The sequence below is a fragment of the Pristis pectinata genome, chromosome 2, assembly GCF_009764475.1.
Source record: "Pristis pectinata isolate sPriPec2 chromosome 2, sPriPec2.1.pri, whole genome shotgun sequence".
NCBI lineage: Eukaryota > Metazoa > Chordata > Chondrichthyes > Rhinopristiformes > Pristidae > Pristis > Pristis pectinata.
The window spans coordinates 27,708,899-27,731,076 of record NC_067406.1 but is presented as its reverse complement, the minus strand read 5'-3'; the positions used below and the strand labels follow the sequence as shown (position 1 = coordinate 27,731,076).

Here is a 22,178-nt window from a genome sequence, read left to right as displayed (position 1 = left end):
AGTAGATATGTAGATAGATTCTCAATAAGCAAGGGGGATGAAAGGTTACTGCTGGTAGACAAGAATGTAGAGATGAAGTTGCAATCAGATCAGTCATTATCAAATGGTAAAGCAGACCTGTGCGGCTGAGTGGCCTATTCTTCTGTCTAATTCGTATATTCTTTGTGTATTGTTCTTCAGTGTCCTCCTCAACTGCCTCTTCCAGTGGCTGAACAACTGTTTCCTCAATCAGAGAGACACAATTGATATGATCGTCATCACCGTATGTCAACTCAGCGATATGCAGGGAGTAGCATTAAACACTCTACATGGCAATGCAATCTCTGCTCTGTGCGTAAAAGTCAGAAACTTGGTATAACAAACAGATTAATAAAGACGCTACAGCTCATGCAGAAAGTTAATCTTCCCTGATGGCTATTAACATCAAAAAAAAGGACATTCAATGGATTAGTATAAAATAAAACAAGTTTAATAGAACAAGGATGTTTCTCAGAACAATAACTAGGCACAATGCCACAAAGGACTGTTCTCCTTCTGATGCTCTCACTCAGTCACCAGGCTTCTCTTTCTGAGTTTACTACACAGTACAACCTGGCTGACATTCATCAATAGGGACTTCCAAAGTAATGAGCTAAACTTAATTAATAATAATACTGTGTGTTGCAGCAGCAAAGCAAGGTCCTGACTGACATAAATGCAGCTGCCTTATACTAGTTTGGAGAATCCTGACTCAGGTAGAAATAAGTGCACTTGCTCCCATAGCAAGTACAGTGAATTTGAGGCTGCTCAGGCTGGGTTCACACCACATAGATGGGAGACAGTCTAAGGAGAGAAAAGTTTAACTGGGACCATGCAGTGGTCAATTTTACAACTATGGAAGATGTCTCCTAACTCCATCCCTGCTACCCTTGCCTACCTGGCACAACCTGCTTGTCATCTTAAACCCATCCTTAGTTCATCAATGCCCTCAGACTCCCTCCTCACTACCCCCCTTCTTCTCTTTATACTGGCCATCTTCCCTCTCCACTCTCCTGATGCAGGGTTTCGACCCAAAACATTGACAGTTCCTTTCCTCCCACAGATGCTGCTTGACTCGCTGAGTTCCTCCAGCAGATTGTTTGTTATTATAGCTATGTCTTTTTGGGGCTTGTTCTTCTTTTACACCCCACACACTGCACAGATGGTGTCTCAAAAGCAAAGTGACCACCAAAAGTCACTGGAATTAATTTAGTGTTTTTCCTATAATAAAAAATTATAACAAATTACAAGTTTAAGCTACTTAGAAATGGCTCAGATGATTAACTTGCTGTTTCTAAAATATTCACAGCAGCCCAGCAATTGACGTTAATGAGCCAGCACTAGTGCTGTTTGTGCTGTGAAATCTGCATTGTAAATGAAAAACATTCCAGGAAAAGCTGGCAGCCACGACAACGAGACAACTGCTTTTATTTGAAGCTACTCAGTGCAATATAGATGAAGTGCTAAACTTCACTCCATTTAACCTCATCAAGAAGCAGGTAATAGCTAGCGACAATGCATTACACTCTACATTCTGCAGTAGAATCATTATTCAAATGAAAAGTAATTCTGATTTGTGGTTCAAAGCCAACCAGTGAATGCAAAGGAACAGTATATGTCTTGATATTGCAACCATCTTCTAAGCAAAAGTGTTTTATTGGTAACATTATTAAACTTCCTCACCCACAGCCTATCTGATGTGAGAAAGTTTCCTCTTTATTTATGTGAGGTGTAAATTACTAAGGTTTCCACAGAGAATCCCCAGCCTCAGGCAAATGGGCAGTGATAGCCTGAACAGCTGTGCAATGTGGAATACATGCTGTGTTTAGAATGGATGGCTACCATTTATGCAAAGAGCTCAGACAGCAGGAGCCATGTTCCTCCCACCAGGGTCAGTAGCTTCTGCTTATACATCTTCATGGCCAAATTCACAACCATCTGTCCACGTTCTTTCACATAAACTGCCAGGAAGCTTAATATGTTGAGGTTTACATGCTTTGAAAATCTGTTTCAACAAGAAAGAGACAGAAACTTTATTTCTTGCCTTCTTTCTACCTCATTTCTAAACCTACAAAAATGAGGTATTGTTTCGAGGTTTGCATTAATTTAGTCTCTGACACCAACAATTTATGATTTTTCTGTTGTAACCAAAGGTCACTGCCTCACCACCAGTAAATGTCATCTCATTTGTGATGTGACAAACATTGGCACTCCTAATATTACTCTCAGCAGAGCAAGATAAAAAATGTAGGAGGGTGCACTTATCTGGTTTTGAACTCAGTCAAAATTCCTAAACTAGAGATTGTACAATAAAAGCATCCTACCCTGATAGACTGCAGGTCAGGTGGCAAATTAACATTGCCTGAGTGTGCTGTGCAAGAGATGAACAATTATATTCAAATGCTGCACGCACATCCAGGCTACAAGATCCTATTTCAGGACAGAACCTTAAGAAGCAATTTCCTTGGCCCTACCCACCCTCACACTGAGCTGTCCAGTGTCTGATTTACTCAGGTTAGACACAGGGTAGGTCCTAGCCAGAACTCCTAGTGACATTTAAAAACACAAGCATGGCTTTAATGACTCTTAGGCAAATGGATAATCACCCAGTTGGCTGGTATCACAGGTAGATGCCAGGTACTAGCCCATACTACTTATCCCACCTTCTCACTTCCTTTGGCAGGCTCCAGTGATGCATCCATAGTGGTTTGGGCACCTGCTGCTGATCAGGTTGTCTCTCTCTCTCTTTCTCTCTGGACCTGGATACTTTAGAGGGGCCGTCCAAGGGCTACCAACAGCCACATATCCATCAACAAATTAGTCCCTGTAAATTTCACAGACTTTATCTTTAAAGCAGTTTATTTTACAGGAATAAAGGTTCTCCTGTTCAATGTGTTTGATCTGCCTTCAGCTCACCCAAAGGAACATGTAAAAATCTCCTCAGAATTTGTCATCAAACTGGCAGTATGGCAGACCACAATGATGACAGGCAGCAAAACTCAGTGCTTTGCATATCTCTGATGTGTGATGTTTTTCATGCAGGAAGACTAATATCACCACTGCTACTTAATCAATCGATGAGTGTAAAATAACATTATCAGTATCTAAAATATCAGCAATCCAACTCTTGCTAGTTTGATCCTTCAGCTAAAACCAAGTATTATCTTTGAAAGAAAGCGAACTCTATTCATGCTGTGTCAACAAGCTTTAAAGTCAAATCCAATAGTACAGTATTTTTGCAAGTCAGATCTGATGGTTTAGATTCATAGAATTTTAACAACATAAAAGGAGCCCATTTGGAATAAAACCACAATCAGAAAAAATGTTGGTACAATATCTCTGCCAATTAAGGCTGATGGCCTGAAACCTCTAACAATTAAATCAGCACTCCAGTATCACTGTCAGCAAAATCAAGTAATGCAGTACTGTCAGGAGTCAAATTTGATGAAATAAATCATGAACAGAAATATCACCACCAGTCATATTGAATAATACACTATCACAGTTAGTTAAATCAAGTTGTACATTACCATTGACTAGATCTGGTGATAGAAAGCATTACCAATTAAGGCAGTACAGAACCACTGCCAGTCAGGCTAGTCAGCACCATGCCACTACCACTAATGGATAACAGTCACGGGATCACAAAAAGATTAGCATGGAAAGAGGACATTCAGTCTGTGCTGCCTCTATGCGAAAGTAATCGATTTGTTCACAATCCACTGCACTCTCCCTACTCCCTGCAAATAGTTCCTTCCAAGTGCTTACTCAGTTTGTTAGAGTAGAGAGAGTAATACAGCGAGGAAGCAGGCCCATTGGCCCAACTAATCCATGATGACAAACATGCCCACCCCTAGCTAGTCTCATTTGCCTGTATTTGGCCCATATCCCTCTAAACCTCTCCTATCCATATACTAATCCAAATGTTCTTGAATGAACCTGCCTTCATCATCGCACTGGTAGTGTGTTCCAAAGACTAACCATGTGCTACATAAAATAGTTTTTCCTCATCTGTCTCAAAGAAGTACTTAAACTGAGAGTTAAGATCCAGACATTGCTTTTTACTGATATTCGATATTGTGGGAAACAAGGGGTTTGGGGTTATTGCAGGAAAGTAGCCTTGAGGTGCAAGATCAGGCATGATTAGTTATTAAATGGCAGAGAAAACATGAGTGGCCAATGGCCTACTTCTGTTTCTGCTTCTTATAGTCTCATATAAATTTGATTCTTTCCTCCTGATATATTTTATGCCACTTTTTCCTCTAACTATTCTGGCTTTGAAAATGTTCTGTTCCTCTCTAAAATATTTTCCATCTGTCTCTTTCCCATTACCACCCTGCATTATTGTTTTTGATCATATATTTGCTAACATCTACTGTTATAGCCAAAACCTAGCCAATCGCCTCTACCTGACTTTTTCTTTACCCGATAAAAAAATTATTCTACAATCAAAATGCTAACTTATTTATTCTCTCAACAGACTTTTTTTTAATCTTAGGATGCTGGAAATACCAACATTTATTTTCCATTCCTTTTTGCCCCTGAACTGTGGAAGCAGATAAGCAATCAACCACATTGTTTGGTCTGGAGTCACAGACCAGCCAAGGTAAATGTGGGAGATTTCCTCCCCTAAAGAATCTTAGTGAACCAGTTGATTTTTTTAAATCCAATAGTTCCATGGTTGACATTACTGAGATTGTTTATTTTTACCAAATTACTTCTTAATTAATATTAGGAATTAGGGCGGCACGGTAGTGTAGCGGTTAGCGTAACGCTATTACAGCACCAGTGACCCGGGTTCAATTCCTGCTGCTGTCTGTAAGGAGTTTGTGCGTTCTCTCTGTGTCTGTGTGGGTTTCCTCCAGGTGCTCCAGTTTCCTCCCACGTTCCAAAGACGTAAGGATTAGGAAGATGTGGGCGTGCTATGTTGGCGCTGGAAACATGGCAACGCTTGCGGGCTGCCCCCAGAACACACTACGCAAAAAGATGTATTTTACTGCGTGTTTCGATATACATGTGACTAATAAAGAAATCTTTAAAAAATCTTAACTATTTGAACTTGCAGTCCCCAGTTGTCATGGTGGGATCTGAATTTATGTCTCTGGAACTCTGATTGCTTGTCCAATAACTTATCCAATTACATTACCGTAACCCTTGCCTAATCTACTGATACCACTTTCGATATGATAACAACTTCAGTCCAATCTGCTAATACAGTACCAATGCCAGTTTAATCAGGAGATACTATTTCAATGCCTGTCACCCTGTTGGCACAATGTCACCGGCAGTCAAATAAAGGGGCATTCTATCAGTGTCCAGTAAATCTAGTACAGCTTCTAGGCCACTTAAATCAGATGGTACTGTTTCAATTTGAGTAACTCTGTTGGTACTGCTCTCACACCCAGCCAGCCATTTCACGTCAACATAAAGCTCAACGTATTGCAAATTCCACTGCAAGCTCACACTATTAGTTTATCGTCCTTGTGCTTTCTGAGTTACGTTGGCTCCAGATCCAGCCTGGATTATAAAGTTTTCAATTCCCTCTGCAGTTTCGTCCTCTAATATCCCGACAATCTTCTTCAGCCTCAATCCATTGAGATCTCTATGCTCAATATTATCCTGTGTTATCTTACATCCCTGATTTTAATTGATTCACCATTAGCAGCTGTGATTCTGGCTGCCTAGGCACAGAGCTCTTCACCTCACCACCTCTCTCTTCCATTAAAAGACCTAAAACTCCTAAAAATCCTACTTCTTTCACAATCTTTTGCTCATCTGACCAATAATTTCTGTGTGGCTCAATATCAAAGTTTATTTGATAACATTCATGAAAAAGTGTCTTGAGTGTTTCATCATATCAATGGTGTTATATAAATACAAGTAACCATTATTATAATGCTGGATTCAATATACAAGGGGTTAAGTCCCTGACTGCATGGAGCATTAATTTGTTCACACTAGTAAACTGCAGCCTGAATTCAGGCTTGCTAGAATGGCGATGAAGTGCTAATTACACATTCAAGGGGGGAGTTATTATTTTTAATCTCAAACATTTCAGGCTATTATCAGAGGCCAGCTCCTTCCAACACCTAGAGGTCTAGATGTCATTAAATTCTGTTTGTGCAGTGGAGGGGTTGCTAAAGTAGACACTTGGGATTGACAGATTAGATGCCACATCACATAAATTTAAGGGGGATAGTACTCTGTTCTTTTTTGCTCCTCTTCCCATGACTTCTCTAGTTTAGATTATTATTACAGCAATGGCCCAAAAGACTTATTTTTAAATCTGATCTAGTATAACTTGTACTTGAGGAGGTCTGCTTAAATTGAGAGAGAATGTCATTTCTGTGCTTTTTTTGCAAGTAAGTAACATAAAGCATAGGTAAGCTTAGATTTCCAATTGTCTGTGTCAAGCAGAGACTGTATGTGACAACATGTCTAACATCTCAGTCTCCAGGATGTACAATAAAGCCCTCGGCTTTGATCCCTGGATCATACTATCATTGAACTGCTTGAAGGAGAGGAATGGATATACTTCAAATTATAAGTGGCATGAAGACCACCATGGAATTGAACATGCTGAACCTGAGGGAATCTCTTGCATAAGATCTTGAAAATTGTGATATTGTGGATTATCATAGAATCATGGAAATTATCAACACAGAACACACATGTCAACAGAAGCCAAAAATGGGAATGAAAATTTCACTTGCACACCAGATATTTAGTGTTTTATTCAGAACTTTGCAGCTGTCAATCATCATTTTAACCTGCAAACTTCAACTAATTTAACATTATCTGCCTGTTGATTATTAATTATTTCCTTATTGCCTATCCTTTTCAGGATGGGTTTTTTAAATATGAAGTACTTTACTGCAAAGAATTCAGAATGATTACATGGTTCTTTCCTAGTTTTGTATTTTCTAAACTGCAATGCTAATTATTTCCATTATCCCTTGAAGAAGCACACTTGCATCCCCTCACAATACAAATTTCACTTCCCCATTAGGAAAATATGCAATAGCGGCAAATTGCAAGGGTTTTTTTTGCTCCAAGTTTCTCGAGCTTGGATCTCATAGGGCCTCACGCAAACTGCACATTCAAGCACTCAAGGTATCCAGTGAATTATGAAGGAAATATTATTTCTCCCTCTACTGGTTAAACACAGATACTGTTATGTTATAATATACCCCTGACATTCTTCAGGTCCTAAAAATGCAGAGGCATTTGCATTTTTCATTTGATCCTACTTTATTGCTGTGATTTTGGTGGAAGTGCAGAAAGTAAACCTGTTCACAAAAGGTCAATAGTGTTTCTCACCAAAATTACATGGGAGACTGAGAGTAGCTCCAAGAAAGTTCAGGCCCAATGTTTACAACAAAAATGGTCTATCATGTATCATTGCGATTCCAGGGATTTACCAGGTTAGTTCTCTCATTCTGAGGAGCTACATTGTCAAACTACAGCATGTGATACAGAACTACACCTTTGGTCACAGGATTCAAAAACAAGAGATTTGTCAGTAGAAAATGAGAGGACAATCTGACAAAGTGTCTACAAAATGAGAGAATACATTTTTTTTCCCTTTACCAATTTCTAACAAGCATCTTCTGTGATTTTTGAAGATGAGAAAATCAAAAGGAAGAGCATGGATTATTGTGCACAACATAACTTCCAAAACAGCAGGAGAGGAAGTAAGTTCAGACATAGTTACATGGGGGTGCATTTTAGGAAATACTCCAAGGCAGTGTTTCATTGCAACAGGAAAAAATCATCATCAGTTCACTTGAGTTTAGCACAGGGTAATTTGTGACATGCACAATTTTCCACACATGAATTAATAACAATAAGCTTAAGTTACAAAAGCACATCAATTCTACTTGGAAGGAAAGACAAAGAATTAGAAATATCATAGAATAGACTGAGTTAGAATAGGTAAAGGTAAGCTGGTGTTTGTAAAGCACATGTAAAGCTTTGAATGAGAAACACCTGGATTCCCTTACCTGTGGGAGATCTTAAAGCAACAATCTCAATAGGAACTGCTTCCTCAAGTAGGAGGCAGACCCTGCTGACCTAACTCAGACTGGCACAACATGCTCAAGAGCAGACATGCTGCTTCTCTGATGGATGTCCAGACATTACAATATTAGAGGTGGGGGAAGCATCAAAGCAGTCAGAGGACCCCACATTCATTCCACCAAGGAAAGCAAGAGACCTTAACCAGAACATCATTATGTTGTGTTGTCCATTGGAAAAGAATGTATCATTGCCTTCAATGACCAGGTTAGGACTGCCCTTTCACCTTGTGCTCAAGCATCCCTACCTCCTCCTTTCTCAGTGGTGCATAAGTGAGTTGTAGCATTAAAACCTAGCTGTTGATAGCATCATCGTGTAATGATGGGCCTTGTATGTCGTGATGTTATGCACACAGAAGTCAGCGTTCGTTTTCACATTGTGCATTATGTGCAGGCTAAAGTACCAATCTTAACTCAGGATTGATAAACCATTCAAATACATAGTAGACAAAATACACACACTCTGTGGTTGAATTTCTAAACCAGTAGGTTTCCAATGCAGTGCTTGGTTCAGGGAGCAAGACTATAAGGTAAGCATATGCTTCAAACTTTAGTAATAACAAAAGACAAAGTTCAGATGTGCATTGGCTGCATAGATACTGTTAAAATAGAAAGAGATGAGCAAACTTTCCATGGAGTGAGAGGTTTGAACAAGGTCGCTATGTCATATCAAGTTTTTCCTTGCATTCTGCCCAGAGGTTTGCCTCTCAAGTATGTCACGTCACTTGCCATCCATTTTGTACCAGTTTCAGGTCCGTCTGGAGATATTCTTCCAGTTAGATAACTAATGGCTGCAAAACAGCCAGCTCTTTGGAAGGCCTTGCTTCAATGCCTCCTAAGACAGTAGAATATTTACTTGTGAATCCCTGGGCAGACGGATTTCAAATCTGCCTGTCCGTGAGTGGGTAATTTGTTGCAGGAAATTGTAAAGCCAGCTGCTCTTGGCAACCTTTGAAAATTTTTCAAGCAACAATCAGGACTGGATCCTTCCCAGACATCGTGTTGGCTTACAAGGCACAGAACCTTACTTTGTCGAACAAATAAAACATCTTCCTTTAGATTCTCTATGTATGAGTTGCTGGCTGTCACCATGGTTACCAGAATGCACAAACGCAACATTTAGCAATGAAAGTTCTTTACTGCAATTCAGTGATGTCAGTGAGTTTTTGTAGTGTGTTTACAGGAAGCAGGTCAGCAGTTAATTGAACAAAAAAAAAATCATAGCTTGAAACAAGTCATAAGTGACAGATTTCACTGTCGTCAGATGATCAACTGTTGGTGGAGCTCAGTAATGGCAACCTTTTCTCTTAGCTAATTGAGGGATTAAATCTATTGTAGGGTTTGTTTAATGAAGACTGACATTGAAAGTGCAGCAATGAGAGAGTGGTGCATTATTGGAGGAGCTTTCTTTTAGATGACATATTAAACTACGGGCCCCGCAAAGGCAGACAAACGATCCTGTTGTTCAGTCAGTATCCAAACCAACACTTACCCCTCAACCAACGTGTCTAAACAGATTTATTATTCAATTATTATGTTTCTAGTTTCAGAATCTTTCAGTGTCCATTTTAGTTGATTCATTTTCTTTCAAAGACAAAATCATTTTTCAAAAAAGCCATTTGTGAATATTGATACCACTCAAAAAGCTGATAATTATTGGCTGTCCCTCATTCCCTTGAGACTACAGGCATTTACCTGAACTGCAAGCAGTTTGGTCACTCACTGGGCCTCTGACTGTGGAACTGACCTCATGCGTAGCCCAAACCAGGTAGGGACAACACTTTAACCTCCTTATCATTACCTCCAAAGGGCCATCAGGATTTAAAAAGCATTGTATAAAGGAGTTCCTTCTTTTAACAATCCAGCATAATGCGGACTGACCTAAACGTGACTTCTATCAGCTACTCATTAAGCTCCTGAGCCATCATGCTTATCCCCAACCCCTTTTCCCAAATGGTGTTTGGCTAACTATCAATAGTCAAATACAATCAAACTGCCGAGGGCTCTGTAAATGTGGGAATGCTCCCATAAAGTGCCATAGTTCATCTGAATTCACTAAATAAAATGAAAGATTTAAATACAAACAACTTCCCTATATCATGCACTTTTCAAAAAACTGTACAATGTTATGTTAGAAAAATAGTAGTAGTAACCACCTTTTCTTTTAAAATGATTACCACGCCATGAAAAAAGAAAAACAGGAAAAGAATAGAACTCACAAGCAGATTATTGTTGTCTTACCAGGTTCTGGAATGATAAGCTGTCCGCTCGTCTGCACATTCCCAGCATCATTCTCTGCCACACACTGATAAAAACCCTCATCTGACTTCACCAAGCCCAGCACCCGCAGGTTACTGCCACTCTAAAACAAAGAGCAAAGAGTAAATATGAAATTGTGTAACTTTAACCACAAAGACTGCAGCCCCGAACCTTCTTCTTGGAGTGAAGCTGAGGGCCACCTTTGGCAGGGCAGGTCCCTCAACAACGATTTTTACTGTGTGGCAAACTGCCCATATAGTTGGAGTGAGTTGCTCAAAATGAAGTGTCCAGTAGACCTGAGGACCAAATCTTGATGATTCCTGGACCTCCTTATTCTGGAAAATAGCTCTGACTGATATCTAGCCCATAAATTGGGAAATGTAAAAAATTACACTTCAGGTGGACTCATACTAGAAATGAATAAATAATTTTTAGAAGGCAATAGTTATTTAGTTTAACATGAGAATTTAAAGTGGCCCTTTGAGGGACATCCTAGAGGCCATGCCCACAATATAAAATTCCTTTTTAGAGAATTTCAGACAAGTGTCTGGGGAGGTGAGGCAGGAGAAGCCCTCAAGCCTGATGAGGTCTTCTGTTTGGCAGCACTGGCATCCTCAGCAGGTCATGAGCTAAGTGAATGTATTGTAGAAGTTGCTGTGTTAAAGAAAGGTTCAGTTGGTGAAAGGGCAGTGGAAGGAATTTTAGAGTGTAGGTCCTGACAGCTGAAGGCAGACCTGTGAGTTGACAGGGATGGTGAGTTGAGGAATGTAATAGGGGTGAGAATTGGGTGAACAAAGAGGGAGTGGGAGATGGTTGTCTAGAGGAGGTAGAGTCAGAGAAAGGGAGGGCAAGAACGTGATGAGATTTAGCACAAGGTTGAGTTTTACATTTGGCTTGTCCATAAGCAGTGTCCCTCAAAAAACAACTGAAATCTTTACCTCTTTGGGAATAAGAGGACAGACTGTATGGAATGCAATTTACTATTGCAATCCTAGGTTGACCTATTATCCACACATAGTACCTTGTAGATGAATTAATGTAATAGGGATTAAAAGTGGGAACCTGGCAGTCATTTGCTTCCTAGTCCTTAAATACCAAATCCAATTTTACTGCTCTGGCAGAAATGGAGTAAATAGTGTCTGGAGATCGAACTTGGGACCTTCTATTCTGTATGGTTTAGCATCCCGACTGAATGATTAGGATAACTATCTTTTATATCTGGAAAGCTCATCCTTCTGGTGGAGATTAACTTCCAGATTGCTTTTAATTAAAGAAGTATAATAATACGATCAAGATTAAATCAAACAGCACACATGAAAGTGTAAAACAAGAACATGCAGTTAGGGAAAGTGAAATAGGATCCCATCCAATGTCCTTTACAGCTGAGTACACAGTTTATCAAATGGCAACCAAATCTGGATCACATCCAAGGCACTAAAATCACTGTTGCTTTTCCCAACACATTGTTAAGTGCAAAATCTTGACAAAGAGCCAGTCTCTCTATTCTCCCTCTGCAAAATAAATTGGAGCATGGCTTGGCCAAGCTTTGTACTTTTGCTCTGAGGTTCAGGATTGCTGAATCCTACCTCTAGCTGTGCTCCAATGTAAAGGTACCAGAAAGCTTTATTATCCAATGAGTAGTCAGGGTTTGGAATGCATTGAAGACACCAGAGACTATAGATGCTGGAATCAGGAACAAAAACGAGCTGCTGGACATACTCAGTAGGTAAGTCAGCATCTGTGGAGGGGTCTCAACCTGAAGTATTGTCTATCCATTTCCATCCACAGATGCTGTATGACCCATTGAGTTCCTCCAGCAGCTCGATTTTTGCTTTGGAATGCACTGCCTGATATAGAGCTAGAAACAGTTTCAGGTGTTGATTTCAAAAGCAAATTATACATATGCTTGAAAAAAAATAGCAGGGATATGTAGCATGAGGAAACAAGGTATAAGGCTGTTGACTGAGAAGGGGAAACATAAGGGTCAAAATCACAATGGAGGTTGTGGGTAGGTTTGAGCTGGCAAATGGTGAGGTGGGGAGTGGTGAGCATCAAACTCATGAATGCATAGGGAGTGCATTGGCTGGTGGCACCCCCTTGTGTTGGTGCATCTGATGAACAGAAGACACTGAAGTGAAATCATGAACTTTGCAATTGATGTGATATGACCCCAATTTTCTTGAACATTTATTTCATAGAAATTACATTGCATTGTGGACATTAATGGGAGATACAATAGAATTTTTAGGCCAATGCCTCCACGCATGAAGCTTAGTATCCTATATAATTTATTACCAGCCCTGGCGTCTTCAGAGATTTGTGTACTAATAGCCCCAGATGCTAAACGAGTGCTCTCCCTTTGTCTTACTTTGTCTCTGCATTCTTCCTCCGAAACTCACAATTCTTCTGAATAGAATTTCACCTGGCCGTTCGACCATTTGCATTGGTGCCCCTTATATATGATATTTACCTCACTACTTCCATCACTTCAACTGTCATGGCATCTACCAATGTCATCATCATTTTCTGCTTACTGCACCCCTAAGTCTTGAATATATATCAAAAACAGGACTGCTACTAGTAGTGAACTCTGAAGAACTCCCTGCAAACCTCCACTAACCTGAAATATAGCCATTCACCGCAGCTTTTTGTTCAAGTTTTGGCCCACTTTCAGTTCATTCACCAAATACCCTCCTTTATCTCATGGGTTTGCTTTGTGATCAAGCCTAAATTGTTCTTCATCAAATACCTTCTGAAAGTCTATGATCTGTAATGTGAACTGTCTTCCCCATATCTATCCTCTCTATTATATCATCAGGATGCTCAGTGAAGCACAATTTGCCCAAATAATTGCATGTTTATTCATCGATGCTTGTGTGAACAGCTGTTAATTTTGCTTTGGATTATTATTTCCACAAGCATTTCCACCACCAAGGCTTGCAATTACCAAGTTTATCCTCCTCTCTTTTTTGAAACAAGGGTGAAACATTTGTAAGCTTCCAGACTACTAACACTAACCCTGAATCCAAAGAGTATTAAAAGATTTTGCCCAGTATCTCTGCAATTGCAATGCTTACTTCCCACAGCAACATGGGATGCAATACATCCAGTATAGGTGATCACCCACTTTAGTTACTGACAACTTTTTAATGAATTTTTTTTTACCTGCCTTTAATCTCATCCATTTTCCCAATAGTCTCCTCATTTACAATACTTTTGCTAATAATTTTCCTCAGTGAAAATTTGAAACAGGCTGCACATTTATTACTTTCAGTCCCTCCTTATAACTCATTTTACCTTCTTCAGTATCTTGATGTTGTCCTTAAGCATAACTTTTGCAGCCTCTTCTTTCTGATGCAATGTATCATAGATTCATAGAGTACTACAGCACAGAAACAGGCCCTTCGATCCATCTAGTCCAAGCCGAACTGATCTTCTGCCTCATCCCATCTACCTGCACCCAGACAATATCCCGCCAAAGCCCTCCCATGCATGCATCTGTCCAAACTTCTCTTAGATGTTAGAACTGAACCCGCATCTACCACTTCCATTGACAGTTCGTTCCACACTCGCACCACCCTCTGAGTGAAGATGTTTCCCTTCAGATTCCCCTTAAATATTTCATCTTTCACCCTGAACCTATGACCTCTAGTTCTAGTCTCACCCAACCTGAGGAGAAAAAGCCTGCATGCATTCACCCTATCTATACCTCTCATCATTTTGTATAACTCTGTAAGATCTCTCCTCATTCTCCTGCACTCCTGGGAATAAAGTCTCACCCTATTCAACCTTTCCCTTTGCCTCAGATCCTCAAGTCCCAGCAACATCATTGTAAATTTTCTCTGCACTCTTTCAAGCTTATTCATATCTTTCCTGTGGGTAGGTGACCAGAACTGCACACAATACTCTAAACTTAGCCTCACCAATGTCTTGTACAACTTGAGCATAACATCCCAACTCCTGTACACAATGCCTTGATTTACAAAGGCCAAAGTGTCAAAAGCTCTCTTTATGACCCTATCTACCTGTGACGCCACTTTCACGGGACTATGGATCTGTAGTCCCAAGTCCCTTTGTTCTACTGCAGACCTTAGAGCCTTATCACTCACTGTGTAAGTCTTACCCAGGTTTGTTCTCTCAAAATGCATCACCTCACACTTGTCTACATTAAATTCCATCTGCCATTTTTCAGCCCATTTACCTAGCTGATCAAGATCTCGCTGCAAGCTTTGATAGCCTTCCTCGCTGTCCACTACGCCCCCAGTCTTGGTGTCATCCACAAATTTGCTGATCCAGTTTACCACATTATCATCTAAATCATTAATATAGATGATAACCAACAACTGACCCAGCATCGATCCTTGCGGCACACCACTAGTCACAGGCCTCCAATCAGAGAGACAACCATCTACTACCACTCTCTGGTTTCTCCTGCTAAGCCAATCTTGAATCCAATTGGCTACTTCATCCTGAATGCCAAGCATCTTAACCTTCTGGACCAGCCTCCCATGTGGGACTTTGTCAAAGGCCTTGCTAAAGTCCATGTAGACAATGCCCACCGCCTTTCCTTCATCAACCTTCTTGGTAACCTCCTCGAAAAACTATATAAGATTGGTTAGACATGACTTACCACGCACAAAGCCACGTTGATCATCTCTAATCAGGCCTTGTCTATTCAAATACTTATATATCCTGACTCTTAATATACCTTCCAATAATTTACCATGACTGACATCAGGATCACTGGCCTATAATTTCCCAGCTTATTCTTAGAGCCTTTCTTGAACAAAGGAACAACATTTGCTAGCCTCCAGTCCTCCGGCATCTCACCCGTGGCTAAGGACATTTTAAATATCTCTGTCAGGGCCCCTGTAATTTCTGTACTAGCCTCCCACAAGGTCCGAGGGGAGACCCCGTCAGGCCCTGGGGATTTATCCACCCTAATTTGCCTCAATACAGCAAGCACCTCCTCTTCTGTAATCTGGATACGGTCCATGACCTCACTATTCATTTTCCTCAGTTCTATAGACTCTATGTCTGTCTCCAGAGTAAATACAGATGGAAAAAATTCATTTAAGATCTCCCCCATCAATTTTGGCTCTATGCATAGATGACCATGCTGATCTTCAAAAGGACCAATTTTGTCCCTTGCTACCCTTTGGCTCTTAACATAGCTATAGAAGCCCTTGAGATTCTCTTTCACCCTCTCTACCAGAGCAACCTCATGTCTTCTTTTTGCCCTCCTGATTTCTCTCTTTAGTGTTCTCTTGCATTTCTTGTACTCCTCAAGCACCTCATTTGATCCCAACTGCCTATACCTGATACGTGCCACCTTCTTTTTCTTTACCAGGGCTTCAATATCTTTCGATAACCAAGATTCCCAAAACCTCTTAGCCTTGCCTTTTATTCTAACAGGAACATACAGTTTCTGTACTCTCAATATTTCACTCTTGAAAGCCTCCCACTTACTAAACATCTCTTTACCAGAAAACAGCCTATCCCAATCCACGCCTGCCAGATCCCTTCTGATGCCATCAAAATAGGGCTTACACCAATTTAGAATCTCAAACCAAGAACCAGTCCTATCCTTCTCCATAATTATCTTGAGACCAATGGAATTCTGATCACTAGATCCAAAGTCTTCCCCTACACACACTTCTGTCACCTGCCCCTGTCTCGTTCCCAAAGAGGAGATCCAGTATCATGCTCTCTCTAGTTGGGACCTCTACATATTTATTAAGGAAACCTTCCTGAATGCATTTGACAAACACTATCCCATCCAATCCCTTTACAGTATGGCAGTCCCAGTCAATATGTGAAAAGTTAAAATCACCTACAGTCACAACCTTAAATTTCTTGCAACTGTCTGCTATCTCTCTAGAAATTCTTAAAATGCCTCAATCATGCCTTCTGCTTCACCATTAAATCTTAATTTTAGTTTCTAATTAACTTCATTGAACCTCCAATAATTTGTTTAGCTGTTAAAACACCTGAAGAAGACAATTGGATTCCTTCTTACATTAGGCACAATGCTTAACATGTAACCAAAGAGTTATGAGAAAAACTGTTTCTAATCACAATGGTTCAAGGACTGGAGGCATTAAAAGAAGGTACATTGAACATAGAACAGTACAGCACAGGAGCAGGCTCTTTGGCCCACAAGGTCTGTGCTAACCATGATGTCAATCCAAACTAATCCCACCTGCCTGCACATGGTCTATATCCATCCATTCCCTGCCTGTTCATGTGCCTGCCTAAATCCCTCTTAAATGTTACTATTGTATCTGTTTTCACCACAATTCTCTGTGTAAAAAAACTTCCCTCGTAAATCTCCTTTAAATTTTCCGCCCTCTCACCTTAAACCTACATGCTCTAGTATTTGACATTTCCACCCTGTTAAAAAGAATCTGACTGTCTACCCTATCTATACCACTCAACATTTTATATACTTCTATCAGGTTCTTCAGCTTCCACTTCTTCAGAGAATACAATCCAAGTTTGGCCAACCTCTCCTTATAGCTAATACTCACTAATCCAGGCAACATCCTGGTGAACCTCTTCTGCAACTTCTCCAAAGCCTCCACATCCTTCCTGTAATGTGGTGACAGAACTACACTCAGTGCTCTAAATGTGGCTAAACCAAAGTTTTATGCAACTGCAATGTCTTTTATACATCACACCCTGACCAATGAAGACAAGTATGCCATGTGCCTCCTTTACCACCCTATCTACTTGTGTTGCAACTTTAAGGGAGCAGTGTAGTTGCACTCCAAGATCTCTTGGTACATTAGAAATAATGGAGCCAAGTCTTCAGGACTGAATGGTTCAGAGAATGAGAACACTGTCAAGATAAATGAACTACTTACCACAATCTGGAAGTAATCACTGGGAATGACCACTTCCCCATTCTTTATCCATCTTACAGTAGGCACTGGCTTTCCAGTAACTGCACATTCAAACTCAATATCCATACTCTCATAAGCATACAAGTTGGAAGGACGCTTTAGAAAGCTCGGTGGAACTGTAAAAGAGAGATGGAGAGGAAATTAATATAAAATTTACCTGTTCACCAATCCTTAATGTACACCAATATATTATCCCCAATCCTACATGCTCTAATTTTGCTTCACTGTACTTGATCACCTCTTAAAATCTTTGTTCATAATAATTTTATTTTTCTTTGTTTCAATGTGCATATTTTAATTAATTAATAGCAGTTCCAATATTCTTAAATATGTTTTTCATTTTCTAAGTGTTTATTTCTGTCAATTAAATTTTTAATTTTTTTTCACTAATTTTCAAAACTCCTTGATCAGCAAGGACACTTGGTTACTTGGAAACAACCTTTTGACAGGACTGGTACAGTGACACTGACAATGCAGTGGGCATTACATAGCCACAAAATTTAGTCTGGGTGTAGGTGATGATTGCAAAGCCTGGACCAAGATCATTCCTATTTTATCTGCTGTGACCTATCTAGAATTTTAGGAATGTTGGAATACCACATCCCATACATCTATTATCCCTTCAGGCACTTCTTTTAAGTCCATAGATGGTAGGCCATCAGATCCAGGGGAGTTTCTGGTTGTCAGTCCCTTTAGTTTATATACTCCCTTTTCACTAGAAATAGAGCTTCTCCTTTTTTGTTCCTGGATTTTTTTTACTATAATTGGAGTACATTTAGTACCTTCTATTGTGCAAGCAGATACAAAATATTTATTCGAAGCAGTACACAAAAAATGCTGGAGGAACTCAGCAGGTCAGGCAGCATCCATGGAGGGAAATAAACAGTCAATGTTTCGGGCCGAGACCCTTCATCAGGATTGGAAAGGAAGAGGGCAGAAGCCAGAATAAGAAGGTGGGGGGAGGGGGAAGGAGTACACGCAGGGAGGGGATAGGTGAGATTCAAAGTCCCTGCTATTACCTTATTTCCTATTTTTAATTTCCCAGTCTCATTCTCCAGGGGACCAACTTTTACGTTAAATACCCTATTGCTTTTTATATGTTTGTAGAAGTTCTTTCTGTTTTTATATTTCTTTTTAACTTTTATTTATAATCTACTTTCTCAATTTTTTTTTAGTCATCATTTGTTTGTTTCTAACATCTTGTATATTTTCTCTTTCAATGTGATACCACACTGAATTTCCTCAGTTAGCCAAGGATGGATCTTCCTCCTCCTAAAGTCTTTACTTCTCAATGGAATTTATCTTTGTTGAGAAATTACAAGATATCTTCTTTATTATCTTCTTTGGTTACCAATTTCACCAACTCTGCTTTCATACCCTTATGTTGAAAACATGAATTTCGAAGCTAGGTTTCTCATTCTCTAACTAAAAGTGCAGTTTTACCATGTTATGATCATTCTCCTACAGATGACGAGATCAGTAATTAGTCTTGTCCCACAACACCTGATCAGATCTAAAAGAGCCTATTCGTTAGTCCCACAATGTACTGTTCTGTTCTAAGAAACCATCCCAAATGCACTCTGTGAACTCATCCTCAAGGTTACCTTTGTCAATTTGATGTGTCCAATCTCTATGCAGATTATTGTAATATCTTATTGTAATATTGCCAGGCTTCATCACTTCTTCATTTATATACCCTGTCCTGCAGTATAGGTGCTGTTAGGGAGCCCATAGGCTACTCTCACCAATGGCTTCTTTCATTTGCTATTTCTTACTTGCACCCAAGCTAATTCCAGGCAATAAACTTCAGAGCCAAGGTCATTTCTTATGATGGGACTGATCTCATCCTTTATTAATAGAGCTAGGCAACATCCTTTTTCTTTCTGCATTTCCTTATGAAATATCAAGTACCTCAGAATATATAGTTTCCAGCCCTGCAACCACATTTCTGTGATGCCTATCAGATCTGGGCCATTTACTTCTATTTGTGCCATCAATCATCTTTCCAGTTGTGAATATCGTGTGCATTCAGATAAAGAGCCTTTAATGCCGAATTTTTACCATTTTTCTCTACTCTGACTCGAGATGCTGGTTCACTTTTCTACTTTTACACTCTATTCATTCCTATCACACACTATTGATCAACATCCATAATACTTATACTTCATGCACTAATACTTCATGCTTGTTCTTCAACTTCCTAGATCTTTAGAATTCTCTGCCCCTTGTATGTAAATCTGGGAGCAATAGATTTCGAAAATGGAAGATTCGAGAGAAAGTGAACTTGAGATAATGAATTTGCCCTGATCTTATCGAAGAGTGGAGCAAAGTCAAGGGGCCATGTGACCTTCTCCTGCTTTCAGTTCTTATGTCCTCTTTCTTGAATGTGGTCATTGTTAGTCAGTTGTGGACAATCTGTTTTCTGTCATAATTTTACATGTTTTGAGGAAGTATACGTGTAGTTGGATAAATCAAAACAAGGCCTGCATTTTTATAGCATGTTGTTATCCCTTTCAGAATATTTCAAGCACTTTATAGCCAGTGATTTAACCATACTCAGCATGTGACAGCAAGTTCACACAGAAATTCTGTATAATTATTATGCACAAGCAAGCTTTTAGGAACAAGATTTAATACATTATATTCATGATTCAAAGCTTATGCTATAGAAGATCATATTGGAATAAAAGACAATTGCCTAAAAAAAATCAGTGACAAACTTTGTTTGTTGACATGTCCTGTTTCTTAATTCACCATTTATGTGTCCATTTCTCCATGAATCATAATTTTTCTCTTGTAATTTCACGCATCAGTTAAGATTTCTTGAGCAGTGCTCTCTTTTTTGTGTTTTTGATGCTTTAGGATAAACACGAATGGAAATTCAGAGACATAAAGAAGGCAAGTCAGGTGATCAATTGATCGAGAGAAATTGTTCAAAACTATTCTCTTAGAAGATTGTGCTTACAAAGGGATTTCTATTCACTGCAGATAGTAACAGTCAATTCCCAAAATTTATCCACCACAACCCAATTAACAATGAATTCTCCAATTCAATCCAAAGGAAACCAATTCAATATACTTTAAACAAAGCCCAATATTTTACACAAAATTGATTACATTTCTATACTGTTGCACTGTCTCTGGGTAACAACTGACTGTAGATTAAGGTTTAAAATGCTGAGATTTAACAAATGGATAATTGGGTAATATTTTATGTTTGGATCAGTGTTCTGCACTGTATTTGGACAGGTATATGTTTATCTGAAATTCTTGGTTCTATTAACTGGTCAGATTTTAATGAAAAAATACTGGCAAGCTATTTGTTTTCTGAGGGAATTGAAGTAAAAATTATACATCATGATAAAATTGAACACAGGACTGATGTAGGTATGTATTAATGTATCCGCTTTCTGTGCAGGAGACAGAATAAATATGTAAGATGTCACAGGGAACCAACGTTTCTAATGACAGAGAGAAACTTAAAGTTTTTATTATCTGTAAAAGAAAATACTGGAGGGACCAAGGTAGCTAAAAGCCAATAGATCCATTGCACCATTGCATCCTGGGATTCAAAAGGAAAAGGCTCTGGTGATAGACGATGCATTGGTCTGATCTTCCAAAATTCCTTGTATTCTAGTATATTCCCAATGGATTGGAAGGCAGCAAGTGTAGCAGCAGTATTTCAAGAACAGACACAGTGACGCAACAATTAGCACTGCTTCCTCACAGCTCAAGTGACTCACGTTCGAGGCTGATTCTGGATGCTGTCTCTGTGGAGTTTGCTTGTACTCCCTGTGACTACATGGGTTTTCCCCAAGTGCTCCTCCCATGTACCAAAGATTTACTGGTTGGCAGGTTAATTAGCCATTTAAATTACCCTCAGTGCAGATATATGGCAGGAGAATTGGGGGGGGTGAGGGGGTAGTTGATGGGTGCTTGGTGGTCAGTACAGACAGGGTGAGTTGAAAGACAACACACAAAAACTGGAGAAACTCAGCAGGTCAGACAGCATCTACGGAGGGTTATGGACATTCGACATTTCGGTTTGGGACCCTTCATCATGGCAACAGCTGAAAAGCATGTTGCCATGCTGTATGACTCTAAACCAAATAAAACTACAAGCCAGTTAGCATGACATCATTTGTTCAAGAAATGCTAGAGTCCGTTATTGAGGAGATATAGTAACAGATTGCTTTGAAAATAAAAGTCAACACAATTTTATGAAAGTAAATTTGTAAATGAGGAACATGATAGGTCTCTGAATATGGAACGAGCCATGATGATATGGGGGAATTAGTGGATATCATATATCTGGATTTTCAAAAGCATTCAATTAGTACAATACACACAAAGAAATGTTTAAACTTGAAACAAGGACATAAGTTTGCAATAATACAGTTACATATTTAGAAGGTTTGTTGAAGGATAGAAAACAGAATAAGAATGAATGAGACATTTTCTGGTTGGTAAGAGGGGTCTCATGAGAATCAGATACAAAATAAGGGGATGGTCATTGAAAACTGATGTGTGGAGAAATTTCTTCTCTCTGAGGGTAGTGAACCTCTGCTCTCTGCCCCGAGCATGGTGCAAACCAGATCATTAGCTATATTTAAGGTGAAGATAGATACATATTTAAAAGATCAGGAATTAAGTGTTGTGACACCACTGTAGTGGGCCGTATCTCAAATAACGGTAAGTCGGAGTACAGGAAGGAGATAGAGAGCCTAGTGGTATGGTGTCATGACAACACCCTTTCCCTCAATGTCAGCAAAACAAAAGAGTTGGTCATTGACTTTAGGAAGGGGTCCTGTCTACATCAATGGTGCTGGGGTTGAGAGGGTTGAAAGCTTCAAGCTCCTAGGAGTGAACATCACCAATAGCCTGTCCTGGTCCAACCATGTAGATGCCATGACCAAGAAAG

The 22,178-nt window shown here is 39.6% G+C and overlaps 1 protein-coding gene across 1 annotated transcript in view; it reads right to left on the bottom strand.

Annotated features, from left to right (window-relative positions):
• Window positions 1-22,178, bottom strand: part of dcc (DCC netrin 1 receptor) — a 703,166-nt gene that overhangs the window by 319,959 nt on the left and 361,029 nt on the right. The window contains exons 7-8 of the mRNA XM_052034012.1: window positions 17,219-17,373; window positions 10,335-10,455 (exon numbers count right to left, since the gene is read on the bottom strand). Of these exons, the coding sequence (XP_051889972.1) occupies window positions 10,335-10,455; window positions 17,219-17,373 (276 nt within the window). The remainder of the gene's footprint in view (window positions 1-10,334; window positions 10,456-17,218; window positions 17,374-22,178) is intronic.